This window comes from Perognathus longimembris, chromosome 1, assembly GCF_023159225.1.
Source record: "Perognathus longimembris pacificus isolate PPM17 chromosome 1, ASM2315922v1, whole genome shotgun sequence".
In the NCBI taxonomy this organism is placed as follows: Eukaryota; Metazoa; Chordata; class Mammalia; order Rodentia; family Heteromyidae; genus Perognathus; species Perognathus longimembris.
This window is the reverse complement of record NC_063161.1, coordinates 24069918-24085751: the sequence shown is the minus strand read 5'-3', so window position 1 is coordinate 24085751 and position 15834 is coordinate 24069918. Positions and strand designations below refer to the sequence as shown.

The 15834-nt window shown below is 39.2% G+C and overlaps 1 protein-coding gene across 4 annotated transcripts in view; it reads right to left on the bottom strand.

The window, feature by feature from the left end:
• Nucleotides 1-6166, bottom strand: part of Kitlg (KIT ligand) — a 102990-nt gene extending 96824 nt beyond the window's left edge. For 2 of the 4 annotated variants that reach the window (XM_048358541.1, XM_048358532.1), the window contains exon 1: nt 5958-6154. In XM_048358541.1, coding sequence (XP_048214498.1) covers nt 5958-5972 — 15 coding nt within the window. In that variant the 5' untranslated portion in view covers nt 5973-6154. Of the gene's footprint in view, nt 1-5957 lie in introns of all 4 variants that reach the window. The other 2 variants (XM_048358522.1, XM_048358552.1) reach the window with 2 other exon arrangements.
• Between the last annotated feature and the right edge of the window lie 9668 nt (nt 6167-15834).

Sequence of the window (15834 nt, the reverse complement as noted above, 5' to 3'; positions counted from 1 at the left end):
CTTTGAACCACCATCTTCAGATCTCAGCATTATGAGTAACTCGGATTACAGGGATGAGCCACTGGCACCCAGCTATAAATACCATTCTTTTACAGAAAAATAACAAGCAGCTGGTAAAATAGTGAAAAGTGGAACAGTGTAAATTTAAATCATCTTGGTTTCCCCCCATTGGCTGGTTAGAATCATAAAACAATGGTGAAAATATGCATTCATACTAAAGCAATGGCCACATAAATCTCAAAACTAAAGGAAGCTTAGGGCACATGGGGATTCACGTCTGTAAATCCAGCTCTGGGGAGACTGAAGCAGAAGAACAAGATTTTGAGTTCAAAATAAGCCTTGGTTCCATCATAAGACCATCTCTCTTTCAAAAAAATAAAGAAAAATCCAATGTTCATTCATCTGGCCTTAACATTTTTAGAAAGAAAGAATGTTAGAACTGACAGACATTTACAAGTCACCCAGTCCTGCTTTTCTTATTTCTTTACTGAGCAATAGATTCAAGGAGGTCCAAATAATTTCCCAAAGTCATACAAGTCAGTATCCAGGTTAATGAAAGAACTCAAGTTGCCAAATACCCAAGCCAATGTGGCAGCCTAGAAAAGCAGTAAGATGTAACCAAAGGCCACAACCAGAGCCACATCAGGAATAGCTTTCTTTCTGATGACACACATTGTGATTAAAAAAAAAAAAGAAGCAAGAGGACTAATTACAAGAAAATCCATGTTCTTTTCTGGACCAACAGAAATAGGTAGGGATAGGATAATGACAACCCTTGCAAACTCAGCCTCCCTGTAAACAGTATTTAGAATGCTCCAAATTAAGAGAAAAAGCACACACACACCTTGCTGCCACCTGTAAATCAGAAATCTCTACTCAATGGTTTCCATGAAACAAAGTCCATACAAAACAACTCTGAAATCGGCACATTATAAAAGTATCTTAGTGTCCTCAATTTGTTTTTATAAATTTTCTGACTCCACAGGTGACTAAGACCAAAAGCAGAATTTCTGCAGTTGCTCATGATTCATGTACTAGAAAAGATGAAAAGATCACTGCTTAGAGATTTATATCCAAATGCCTTATTCTGATTTACAAAGGGAACATTAAGGTAATTGAGAAGAAGAGGAAAAACAGCCTTAAACTTGGATAATAAAAAAACCAAAATGTCACTGCATGTTGCTTGGTAGAGACAAGACACCCTGCAGAAATGAATGTATGGCCTCACTCAGAAAAGCAAGTGTGAAGACATGAGGGAGAAGAAGCTGACCAAGTCCTGTCACTCTAAAATAAACCATCACTAGTGCTCATAAAGAACTTAGAAAGCAAATGTAGAAATAGGAAGCTAAGACAGAGACAAGATGTCCGTTTTCTGTTTCTGTTTCCTATACCAATTGTCTTGTTCATTTTCACTTTTCAAAGTTAACTTCACATCACTAATGCCTACAATATCACCTTTTGTCTCTGCACATTTCTAATTGAACATGTACTATTGACAATAATTATGTATCAGACTACATGAGGATGGATGGATCCTGATTTCAAAAACACTTGGGCTCTTGCTTTGCTCATGGAACATCATTTACTTGAAATAGCTCAGCTTTTCTCTGCCTTACAAAAGTGAATGGGTAGATAATCTCTCTTCTCAGGAGCAAATAAACTCAGACTGTACCAAAGGAAACCATTGTGTTAGGCCAGAGTGTTACATAAAATACCTTTCAGTCCTCACTACTATCATCTGAGAAAAATCTTTGCAACTATTTTATAAACATCATACAGATCATAAAACAGAAATCCAAAGAAACATGGACTATATGGTCTTCCTTATAGGGAATAATTAGTACAGGTTTAGGCAAGTCACAGCAAAGATCACAGGAAACCAATAGCTATACCCTTATGAACACATAAGATAGTGCTAAGTGAAATGAACTCCATGTTATGGAAACGATTGTTATATCACAGTTGTAACTACTTTCAATGTGCCATATGTAACTGTAGCCTCTATTATTGATGATATTCCTGTATCACCTTCCTGTGGTTGTACCTACACTATCTCTGTATCTTATCTGAGCATATTGGAAACCGGGTATACGGGTATTAGAACTAGGAAATTGGAAGGGAATACCAAAATCAAGAGACACAGGGTAAAAAAAAAAGACAAACAACTACAAATCAATACTTACAAACTCTTTGGTGAAAATGAACTGAACAACTGAACAACTCATGGCGGGGGGAGGGAAAGGGGGAGGGGGGAGGGGGGAATGAGGGACGAGGTAACAAACAGTACAAGAAATGTATCCAATGCCTAATGTATGAAACTTTAATCTCTCTGTAATTCAGTTCGATAATAAATATAAATATAAATATATATAACAGAAATCTTAAAAAGTGGAACCATTTGCTAAAAAGGTCATTTGCTTCACAAGTAGTAAAACTGGTATTGGAATAAAAGTCTTTAGAGATTGAAGTCTAGAATCCTTCCACTAGCCATACCTTAGTGCTCTCCCAAAAAGGAAAGGGAAAGGAAAATGCAAGAAATCACCAAGAGTGAAATACAAGGTATTTGAGCAGAGGTTGTCTTTCAAGCTATTTAAAGTGGTGGTAAAATTTCAATCACCTACCTATCATTAAAGAACAAATGTTACTCACAACTTGCCATCTACAGATCTTGCTATCTACCATTAGACATAAATAAAATTTAGCAATTTTAATTGGTTTGGCAGACTTTCAGATTTCCATATGGTTATTTTCCTTGTTTTATGTTAAATGTAATTGACTTAGCACTTGAATTGTAAAGTGTTGGCAGAATCTATCATTTAAAAGCTACATAAATTAGGATGAATCGAGGCACACATTTCAAAGTGAGTGATCTTAAGGACAAGACTTTAAAAGGCTCTTTTCATGAATATGTTGATTTTTTTTCTACAAAGTAGACTTATATCATTGCCTATGTGACCAAATTCTTAGATGAAAAAAGAAAATGGCATTCTCTTTGGAACAGTGAAAGCAAAATATTCTATTTGCTTTTTCCTTGAAAGCATCAGTGTACATAAAATGGCCTTTTCTAAATTCATAAGATGAATTTTCAGAAACTGACCAGGATCATGAAACCTATACAGAAACTCACATATTAGTAACTATGGCCTTGAGTATAAGTAGCTGACTGCATTTTGAATCAAATATTCGCTGATGCCAAAACATGGTGTCCCAATTGTTATTTCTATATCAGAGTACTGTGTATTTTTAAACAAAAGGGTATACAATGAAAGGCATACTTTTTCTAAGCCAAAGGCACAGTTCTTTAGAAAGTAAAATCACACAATATGCAAAGAGAAATATTTTTAAAAGATGCAAAATACTTTCATTTCTTCAGACTTACAACAAAATATGCAGTCACATTGCTCCTCATGATTATTGCCTGGTAATTGTTTTCCAAATTCTGAAGTCTATCACATATGCTAAGTAAATGAAACAACCATTCACCAAGCCCCAAGTGGCTGTTGATGGAATTTTCACACTTATTTAGCTTGATTGAAAGGCCAGAATGACAGTGTTCCCATAATTTTTGGAGAGCTGTGATATTCAAATTAAAATTCTTTAAAATATTATTATTACATTTTTTTCTTACATATGTGATAAGCATATTGAACCCCTTGGCTTATAATGACTCTCTGAGATTTAGGTCACGTTTAGAGGGGAATATGTGAATGATTGAACAGTAGCTATTCCTCCCTGGCATAGACAATATTATATTTAAAATAAGAATTTTAAAACACACACTGAATTCTACTTCTTAGAGTCCAATGTCTTTGTACTATCTCCATCCATCCAGAGTTGCACAGAAAATGTCTTGGCAACTTTTGGTTTAGAAAGAAAATCTAATCCCTTCATTTATTACCATGGATTAATTTATTGATTTGGTGCTATTTCCAGGATCCTCATTTTGCAGTGACAGGAATGTGGAATCGCTGGCAGTATCCTTAAAGGAAACCTTGAAGGTCATTAGATCCTGAGCAATGAATGCCTTCATTCAACAAGAGCCTGCCCTTTTTCGCCTGTAAGCCCCTTTAACATCAGCAAACTGTCTCAAAGGGCCTGCACTTTAACTTGGTCTGCACAGGTCACATTTCTAAAATACTTCGCTTGCTTCAAATGTCTCTGGTCGGCAGCATTGAGTCATTAATGCCACAGCCACAGTGTTTCAGGCTAGACTGACCTCTTTCTAGTTTTCAATGGAATTATTCCATGTAATCCTATTTACATGGCCATTTAATCAAAGAGAGAAAGCAGATTACAGAAGCTCACATTCATTTTGCACAGAGGGTGTAAGGATCATCCAACTCATTGACCCTAAGAGTGGCTTGATAGTCATTGCCCTGCTTTGGAGTGTTGGACCTTAACCTGATCTGTCTCCAGTTCTCTTGTTTAAACAAGGTATTGGGCTCTCTTCCTGAACCTAAGGCTCCCCTCCTCCAGATCTCTCCACCACTACTCATTCCAGCAGATGCTACTATACAAAGGAATAAGTTCCCCGCCCTTGTTTATCATTCTGCAAAGCAGAAAGCACGTACAGATCAAGCCACCGCAATGCAACTTTTCTTTGTTGCAAGAATCTTTCATATTGGTGTGGGAACTGTGGTGAGCCCAGGTGTGGTGACCCTCTGGTGCCTCGCCTGAAAACTAACCTGCTTCCAAAGAGTGGAGCCAGGTCCTCCAGGGCACTTCCGATCTCACACAGTCTGGGAGAGGACTACAGAGAATACTTTTAATCCAGGCAATATTCCTTCCCCACACACGAATGGAAAGGTTTTTATTTTTCTTATTTCTTCATCTCCACGCCTAGTTAGTTCTTTCTAATACAATGCCACCGATGTCATTCCTCAAAGCATTCTTCTTTTTTTTTTTTTCAAGACACCAGGATGCCTTCGTTCTAAACCGACGATTTGTACAAACCCTCAGTTTTCCTCCCTCCCCATTCCCCATCCCACCAGCGATTGCAATCCCCCGTGGAACCTATGGGCGGTAAGGGCAGCCTTCCCAAACCCGGGCAGATAACACAGAACAATTCCCATTCTGAAAGGAAGAAGTGAGAAAGAAGACACGACCATCGCCGGTGGTGAAAAGAACTGTGCATGCGGGGTACCTGGGAGGCTCTTCCTAAATGAGAAGCCAGCTTCTTGTTTCCAGGAAGAAACGAATCTAATTGTGTCCCTGGAGGAGTGCTTTACCCACGGTGCTTTATAGATGGGCACAATTTGGTAACAGTGGGTATTATCTCAATAACTATCATTCCAGGTGCACATATAAAAAAAAAACACAAAAAAAAACAGAAAGAACTTTTGTCTCTTGGTAGTGGAAGGCGGTGTGAATGCACGGTGGAGGTGTTACTCCATCTAGAGCTCGGAGAGGGCCCACCCAGAGCTACAAACTAGGCACCCGCCTAAGGGAAGCCAAGTTTCCCAGCTAGGGGAGTTTCCCCCGCCGCCCCGCCGAGCGCAGCCTCAAAGAGCCCGGGTTTGGCTGGGCTCCTGCAGCTGCTACCCGCGTCCGCACTACGTCCCGCGCCCACCTGGGGACCGCACGAATCAATCTGGGTGCCGGAGCAAGAGAGGGTGGCATGTTTCACAATCGCCTGGAATCCACGAGAAGATTTCTCCCGTACAAAGACCTGCTTTTCCCACGATAACTTAGAACTCCCTGGCCAAAGAGCCCCAACTGACAGCTCCAAACTTGAAGGGCAGCGGTTCCAAAGTTGTCACCGGCTCCCAACGCACACTCCCCCCCCTCCTCTCCCCAGCTCAGCCGGCGGGCCGGCGTGGACTGCACACCACGCCTGCCTCCCCCGCGCCCTCGGTGGCTCACCCGGCGGGCGCAGCCCCGCGGCTGCCGGGACGTTGCCCGGGGCGCAAATTTTATTGGAAAGACTTATAGCTTCCCCCGGGCGTGCCCTTACTCACTTGTGTCTTCTTCATAAGGAAAGGCAGCGCTGCGATCCAGCCCAGGCAACGGTGTGGCGACTCCGTTTAGCTGTTCTGGAGCTCCAGCATATTGCACGAGCGGCGGCGGCGGCAGATAGTCCAAGCATTGGGTAGCTCCGAGCGCAGCGCCCTGTCCACGGCCCCGTGCTCTCCGCGGCGCTCCCGGACCCAGCGCGAGGCAGCGAATAAAGCCGCGGCCGCCGCTCCGCCAGCGCTTTTATACCGCGCCCTCCCGCCCGCCCGCTCCGGACACGCCTCCTTCCCTTCCGGAGCCCCGGGGAGCCGCGATGCGGACGGGGCGAGGCGGGGGACCCGGGAAGGCGGTCGGACTGCGGTGAATACCCCCAGAAGTTGGAACGGTTGGGCCTTGGGTGTCCATTACCCCTTTCTCCTTTGCCAGAGGGGCCTGGGCGCGCACGGGCGGTGGGCTAGCACGCGGGCGCAGGGGCGCCTTGGGCGAAGCTTAGCAACCTGCAGTCGCCGCTCCCGCAGCGCGCTGGGCGCGGCGAGTCCCAGGTCGGCCTCCGAGCTCGCTCGGTGCTCTGCGCTCCGCCGGGGCTCACCCAGCACCGCCCGGGGACAGAAGCGGAGCTGGTATTGCATGCTCAGGTGGTGCGGACGAGGAGTTCGCTTGGTCCTGAGCAGAGATTTCACCCCGCCCTGCTTTGGAGAGAGTCAGAGACAGAGACAGAGACAGAGAGAAAAAGTTTAATAGGATCTACATAGCTAGGTTATTCCCTTGGAACAATTGTTTCCATGAAAGAGGAATCTTTACTCTTCAAGGAATTATTGGTCAGGTTTAAGTGTTGTTAAGAGAGATGCTATTTACAGAAGGTTTTATTGTTGTGGCTTTAAAAACTAAAGTTGAAAGAAAATAAAACCTGATTGATTATTAAACGTGCAGGTCGTCAACACAGCTAGGGTTTTGCATGCTCTACTTTTGTTAGGGCAGCTTTAAAAGTCTGAAAGTGCTAAAGTATTAATAGCAGCTAACAACAGTATATAAAGCTCTTAGTTATTCTGGACACAGCCTAGTGCAAAGAACTTCACATTAAATTATCTCATTAGATGTTTTCTTTGGATCTATTGTATAGATCTTATATGTGTATGTACATATATACACAAAGACATATTTATGTATACATACCATATTATAGTATTACAGTATGTACTATATAGTATACATGTGTATGTAAGCATATATGACTGTATGCATATACTATATATCTGCATGTATGTAAATATGTCCCATTTTAAGGTATAAAACTCTACCTTCAAGAAGTTAATTTGCGGGCAGGGAATATGGCTCAGTGCTAGTGTACTTGCCTAATATACATGAAGCCCTGGGTTCAATTCCTCAGTACCACATAAACAAAAAGAAAAAAGAACCAAAAAACAAAGTTAATTTGCCAAAACAACAACCACAACTCCATAGATGGCAGAGCTCCAATTTAAATCAGGAACCTTGGTTGTATTGTCCTTAAAATTTTTTCAAGCTAAAACTGGTTTTCCAAAATGCTTTAATATTTATTCTAGTAACAGAATATTACAATGCATTGAATTATTTTTATCGACAAAAATGTTAACTAGATTTTAATCTTGTATATCAGCAAGCATGATATACAAATTTAAGAATTGATTATTTTCTTAGGAGTCAGAGTTCAAATTGGCCTTAATTAGTTCAGTTGTCTTTGTTTAAAATATATATGCTAAACCTTTAGCCATAGCAGGAAAAACTAGGTAAATGTTGCGGCTTGCTATGATTGTTTCCTATGGCTGCTGTAAAAACTTAGCACATATTAAGTGGTGTCAAACAAGACAAATGTATCTTAGAGTTGGAGGTCAAAAGTCCAGAATGGCTCTCACTGGGCTAATATCAGCTGTTGGCAAGACTGCATTCCTTTCTGAGGCTCAGGGAGAATTTGTTTCCTTGACTTTCCCAGCTTCTAGAAGCTGTCAGCATTCCTTGGCTTACAGTGGTCTTGGCATCCTTTAAATCCTTCAGCCAAACCACTTCCTCCTCTTCTGCCTCCCTATTGCATTCACTCCTAAGGATTTTGGTGGTTACACAGGACCTGACTGGTAGCACCATTTCGAACAGGAGTAGAATAAAGGTTGAAAACAGCAGGCAGTGTGACCTTTTAGAAAATCATTAAACTAAATCATAGACTCTTCTCTGGTAATTCTACTTCCACTCAGGCAGACACCCTTGGCTATCATGTTGCTTTGCTAGATTCTTCCAGATAGTTTCAGCCAATGCTCCTAAAGTTTAGTTATTTTGTCTAATGGGAAGTGAATCAATTTTAAAGACAGTTGGTTCTATTTTAAATTCTATTCCAGGCTGTAAGATCTTGCCTCAAAATTCTGGCAATGAGACATCCATAATTATAAAGAGATGGTTTGGGGTGGTACACAGATGAACTTGATCATTTGTCAAATTAGTATGTACTTTTAAAAAGTCTAATTTAAAAACACCGAAGCATAATATTTAAGTTGACAGTTGTTTAAAACATTGTCGTCTATTAATTACTCATGTGAAGAATTACCCATATGAAGAATTAGTGTAAAAATAAAATGAGATAGCCTTAGCATAGCAATTTTTTGTAAGAGTCAAGTATTTGCAGGGAGGTAATTTCTTCCAGCATTATTAAAATATATTTCAAAAAAAACTTGTACACATTTGGCATGTGGAACATGATATTAACTATAACATATCTAGCCTCAAACATTTGTCTTTTTGGAGGGAAGATGAGAACATTCAAAATCTACTTTCATAGTGCTTTTATGCATACATTATCTTTAATGATAGTTGCTATGCTGTACAACCAATCTTCAGAATTTATTCCTATGAAACTAAATGAACTTTTCTCTCCCAACAACAACAAAAAGTTTATTGTCAATTTATATTCTATGTAATATGTAACAGTAAGTAAACATTACTGAACCCTGGGAACCATAGACTATACTAATTTTATGTAGTAAGTGAAAAAGAATAGCCTAATAAGTTGGGCAGGATTTAAAGAAACCAGATAGTGAAGCTATCTAAAATTCACTTTAATTTCTTGTTATTCATATGCTGTATTTATCTTCCACTGCATCCTCTTCTTCCTTCTCTTCTTTCTCTACTCAGTCATCTTTGTCTTCTCCTCCTTTGCAATTCATTACCAATCTGTATCTCTACCTACAATAACACTGTTACTTACTTTCTTGCCTATAATTCTTAGTTCATTTTCTGTTGTTATAACGAAGTTCTTGAGAGTGAGTAGTTGATAAAGAATCCATGTTTATTTAACTCATTATCCTAGAGCCTAGGCAGTATAAGAACATGGCACTGGCATCTTCTTGAATGGGTTGAGAACCTCATGCTGCATCATAACATGGTGGACAGCATCACATGCCTGAACCACAGGGAGCCCAAGGGCAGACATAACAGAGCTGCTTCCATGATAACCCATGAGTCTATACGAGGAGTAATGTATTTATGAGGGTTTAGTGGTCAGGGCCCAGTCCCTCCCCAAGGTTCCACTTTCCAACACTACTGCTTTGAGGACCAGATGTTCACCCATGAGTTCCAGGGGAGATATACAAACACCGTGGCAACTCACACTCCTTCATAGCAATTTTGGTGTGTAATTAGGTTACTTCCAGTTAAGTCGAAGGCACATAAAAAGATATCAAAGGGATTATAAAAACCTTACATGAAAATCAACTGTAGTAGGTAAGCTCCAGGAGGTCAGAAATGAGTTATAAAGAACAGCCCCCCTGCTTTTGGGACAGTACTGTTGCCTTGAACTCAGGACACTGAGCTTGTTCGGCAGGCATACTTCCTTTTGAGCCATATTCTTCTGAAAGAGCAGATCTTTCAATCTGACTTTTGAGAGCTGCCATAAGCCAGTATTCAGTCCTTGAGCAGAAAAGAACCGGTGAGCTACTTAAAAGTTAATATGTTAATGTATGCCTATAAATCCTTCTAAGGCAGTATGATTCCAAATTCCAGGTCAGCCTGGACTATGTAGTGAGATCCTATTTCAAAATAAACCAAATAAAGTCCAAAAGTTAACATGAGTCTGGACTATGTTCCAGATAAACAGGAAGCATGGGGATACTTCCAAGAAGTAGTAGGCTTCCATCCTTCAGAATTCAGCAATGAGACACTTTGGGTTGAAGGTGTTCTTGTGATTAACTAGTTTTGCAGATTCTTTATGCTTGTTGATTTTTGGTGCTTTCTTAAAAGTTAATGTATTGGATACTGGTCACAGCTAGGAACCTGGATCAAAGAAACTTGCTGGGGAAGCTGTTTCTTAGAGGGGAGAGCACAAGGAGTGTGATGGAGGGAGTACCGTATTGATATGTAGCAATGAAATCCCCAACCCATTATAACTGCTACAGGACACAGAGAGAGAGAGAGAGAGAGAGAGAGAGAGAGAGAGAGAGAGAGAGAGGAAGAGAGACAGACAGAGAGAGACAGAGACAGAGACAGAGAGAGAAAGAGAAATCATCTATAGGAGAGAACTTTCTTGGTTGCCTTTTAAAGGCGTTGTTAGAAGACAAGTTGAAGATAAGTTTGATTTAGTGAGTAAAATTTGCATTATGTGTGCAAGAAATATATTCATTCCAACTTTGTACCTATCCTCTTTACACACACACACACACACACACACACACACACACACACACTGTTTTCATTATCCTTAAAAAAAAATGCTGGGCTGGGGATATAGCCTAGTGGCAAGAGTGCCTGCCTCGGATACACGAGGCCCTAGGTTCGATTCCCCAGCACCACATATACAGAAAACGGCCAGAAGCGGCGCTGTGGCTCAAGTGGCAGAGTGCTAGCCTTGAGCGGGAAGAAGCCAGGGACAGTGCTCAGGCCCTGAGTCCAAGGCCCAGGACTGGCCAAAAAAAAAATAAATAAATAAATAAATGCTACCCAAACTGAAACTACCTTTGTCTAACAAAAATAGACCAAGGGAAACCATCTCTTCCTGATTTTGGATGACTAGGGTAGGGGAAAAGGAGAATAATAAGAATCACTCCTTGATTATGTAACTTTGCCTGCTAAAATCTCTTTGGTGACTTGCCATTGTTCTTGAGGTAAAGTATCTTAACAAAGAAAACAAATTCTAAAGTTTTTTATAATTTGCTGCAGTGTTTATAGCTCCTGAAGCACATCCATTGTGCTATCCACCGCCTCCGAAGTAACTATATTGGACTTCTCCACTTTTCCTTTTTGAAATCTTTCTTCCTGTGTTCACATTGTTCTTTGAGCATGGAGTAGCTTTCCCTATGTTTTCTGCCTGAAATCTCCTTTTCATTACTGAAAGCATGGTTCAAATATCACTTCCTCTTTGAAGCAGAATAGTTGCTCATTCCTTACAGCCTCAACTAGGCTTACTGTTAATGGGGAAATTAATTTGTAATACATGAGCTTCTACTTAGTGAAGGAGAAAGGGATGCTGCCCAGAAACTTCTAAGCAAAAGAATAAAATAGGTCATGAGCATTTCATGGGATTGCTTAGAGAGAGAAAATGCATGTAGAGTTTAATCAAAATTAACTATTTTGGTATTGTTCTGTTTTTAGATTTTTAAAAATTTTATTGTAAAGGTGATATAGAGAGAGGTCACCATTACATAAGTCAGGTAGTGAGTACATTTCCTTTGAAACAATATCACCCCCTCCCTCATTCTCTCTCAGTTTTCCCCTCTCAGCTTCCCTGTCCCCCAAGTTATATAGTTCATTTCCAACATAGTGTCTAGTGAGTTTTACTGCTGAATTTGTATCATTCTTTATGAGCCTGGGTTTAGAAGTTTTGTTTTTCCATTTTTAATTTATTTTATTTATTTCTATTATTTTAATGTATCTTTTATTTATTTCTAATAAAAAGAATAATGTTTATTTTATTAAACTAAAGTTGAATTTGGGTAAAATTTTAATTATACAGCTAATCTGAAGCTAAAGAACTTGAGACCATAGATGAGCTAATGTATGACCCAATGAAAGGTAGAACTTGTATCTCCAGACCTGACTCATGGAATATGTTCCACTTCATCCAGAAGCAGTATTCCCATGGAAGTATTCTAACCTTGAAGAAAAAGAAGTAAACATTATTGTTTTGAGAGGGCTCACAATCTCTGTTTGCCCAGGTTATCCTTCTCAGTCTTCAGGCAAGTGCTACCACAGCCACTATTTGTTTGTTTGTTTGTTGATCTATTTACTTATGGAGGTGTCAGGATCTCTCACTTATTAGTCAAGGCTGACCTCAAAAGATTCTTCTGTCTTAGTTTCTTGAGTGCTTGAATTACCAGCATGAACCACCATGCTTGTAATGATTTTATGGGTGATATTTTTTTAATGAAATGGTGATGGTATAGAAAATGCTCTCTAGGAATGAAAAACATGAAATTTATTTTTCTAAATGAAATGTGTATTACAGGAATATGCTTCTCTATATTATATATTCTCTAAATAAAAAAGAAATGTGGATACATGTGTTGCACACGCTCATGTCTTGTAATACCAAAACTTTACACATTTTACACATCTTTATTCTCCATAGTTATATAAAACCCTATCAGGCTATTGCACAATGTTGAATAATTTTAAGTTAGTTTTCACAATATATCTCATCAGTTTTATGCACATGAGATAAATGAATTTAGGGCAGTGTTTTTGGCAGTGATATTCTTTTTCAATGATTTGGTTTTAAAAGAGATTTGTGACTTCAGCTCTGGCAATGTTCTTTTTTATATTCTACTTTTGAAATGTGTGACCTCTAATGAATCATTTAAACAAGAAGTTTCTAGAGCATGGCTTACTGCCTAATTGACAAGTATGTTCTATGTGACACTTGAAATGACAAAGCTAGTGAAGAGTTGTAGGGGTAGAGAGAAATGTACAAGATATAATGCAACTCCCCTAAGTGATCTCTTCCTAACAAAATTGCAAACATGGAATAGTGGAGAAGCTATCACATATTTGCAACTTCTTTCCTCATTGGGGATTGGTGATAGTGAGAGAATAGAAATAAATCTGATATTAAGGCAGCTAGAAGATAAATATGTTTTTCTAATGTGGATTCATTCCAAGGTCTGAAATGGCAGCCATTGTAGTTACTTTTCTTTTCTTGTAAGTAGATATGTGGCTTCTTCAGACAAGTAGCGGATTTTTCATGTCTCCCTCCAACGTCACCAGACCACTTATCAAGTTTGGATAAAAGACATTTGTTAACAATGTACCTCATTGTTTGTATTTTCTCTCAGCTAGAAACTCACTGTTTGCGGTGACCCCGTCTTGAGAGGTTATGGGGATCTTGACCAGTTTTGAACCAGAACCCTTGAGGGAAGAGATAGCTCTGGGATGACATTATTCAAACTTCAACTATCTGTGAAGCCCCAGACAATGCCATCACTGGCCACATGCACCTTTCCCACATGAATTCTCTTTATCCTGATTCCATCCGAGATTGCCGCTCTCTGTTAAGATACTAGGCTTCTTACTCTGAAAACTACAGTCAAACTGAGATGAAGGATGTGAATAGGTGACAACTGGTGTAATTCTCAACTTCATACACCTACAGCTTCTTTTTCATTATAAGGGATGATTGCTTAAATTGAGTTAATTCTTGCTATCATGTCTTTGATTTTCTGCAAAATACACTGTGTGGTATTGTGTTTATGTAATATTTGAGTGCGTCTATAGCCCACATGTTGTATGAACATTCTGTGCAAGACGTGTAATCCTGAAGTAGCCAGCAAGTTTGTAACGTGAAGTCTCATCCTCGGGAAGATAGTGACACAAGTACTTCTATCAATACATCTGTCTTACTCGAGAATGTTGAAAATAGCTCAGAAAAAGGAATATTTTTCTTATGCATAAATATTATACTATGAGTAAAAATGGCAGCCTCTTAAACTATAATCATTAATATAAGAAGAGAGTCTCACTGGTAAAACTAAATTTTATGGAATATATGGGTTACTTAAACATTTTAGAGACATAAACATGAAAAAGGTATGAAATTTAAAGTGCGTTCAAGGGTTTTAGCTATAGAAATGATTATAGGAATTTAAAATAGCCTAATTTCTCATTCAGCTATTGATTCTGGGAATATGAATTTGTCTTGAGCAAATAGTTCATATTAGGCATGAAGAGGCATAGTTAATTGTACCAAGATTTGGTACTTCATCAAACTTTAAAGAATATTTTGTATGGTCTGATTTTGTATTTGCATGTTAATGTATTCTTTAAAATTTGTCATGATTTGATTAGCTCAGTTTTTACTGGCATGTAGTTTTGAAAAAGTAGTATTTTTCTATTTTCTTTGAAGTAAAAGATTGGGCAAAAATATTGTGAATTAAATTTATATTAAAAATTTAAGTATGTGGAGCCACCATGCACAGTGTCTCACATACATATTCAGCTATTCATGGAAACTAAAGATCAGAAGGCTCATGGTTCAAGGGCAGCTTAGGCAAAAAGTCAGTGAAACCACATCTCAACAATAAAAAACAAGCTATGCATGGTGATGTGTGTCTGTTACTCCAGGCAAAAGGGGAAGAGCTGGTAATGACTCAAGTGGTAGGGCACCTGCCTAGCAAGGACATGGCCTTGAGATCAAACCCCAGTACCACCAAAAAAATAGCTCTCAAACATGAAAGCTATTTTAATAGGTACTTTACAAATGCATGTTACAGTCTGAAATCAGAATATTTTCATATCTCTGTGTGTGGCAAAACCTGACCTGTGATTTGCTTTCCATGTGATCTGATGGCCAGAGAATCTACTGTAGAGAACCTAAGAGTTGTGTATACCAAAAGAGTTTGAGGGTAGTTTATAATCACTTATATAACACTTACTAAGCATTCCATGTATTATTTCATATTAAATTGTATTCTACACAATAGTGCTCATAACATCTCTGCTCTGTTTTGTTTTGTTTTGCTGTTTGGGGTAGGCCATTAGTATGTTCGTTGTTTAGAGAAAGCTAGTTAGGATGATCAAATCCACTAATCAAGTGGGCACAATTACCCTTTATTACAGATGAGGAAACTAAATCTCAACATAGTTAAAGGACTGCCTCACCTCCAAAGTCATCACACTAGATAGTGCTAAATTTGATATTCAACCTGTGTTTTTTGGTGATCCTAAAAACTCCACAGTTCTCATGATGATGTTTTTACTGTATTCTATAATAATTCTTTGTTTTTCAAGAGAAAAATTTGTAGGCTAAGAAGACAGTAAAATATTTCTGATACTATAGTATTTACACTGTGGGTTTTTCTTATCTGGGCTTAAAAGTAGAAAAAGTAATGTCAAACCCTAGAGCATTCTGGGTAGCTACTAGGACTTCAGGATAATTAGACACCTTTCAAAGCAGTACTTTAGGTGTGGAAAACGTCCATAAATGACGGTGATTCAAAAGACTGATTTCCTGCCAATGAAGGGCTCCAAAAGTGGAGCATGGTTCTTTTATGTACAGCAAAGGATCTAGTTAGGCTAGCACTGCAGTTTTGGGGCAAGGGGCGGGGGTGGTAAACACTGGGAGCTGAAAATTATCTGTGCTGATTTTTCTTTCTTAATCCCTGCTAGTGGGTTTCTGGTTCCCTGACCTTCGTATAGCTTGTACAATATCATCTCTGTAACCTTTGTGTTTGTCGGTTTATCTTGATCAACTCTCAATGCCAAGTGACAAGCCGCCTTCATCTGGTTTCCAATGGTGCCATCCAGAAAAAGAGAAACTAAAAAGTTTGCATTGAGCAGAAGATCTGAAATCACTGACAGGACACCTACAGCAAGCATTTGAAGAAGGAAGAATTCTCAGGGAGCAGGTTCACTAAAGAATAGTCTACCCCCTAG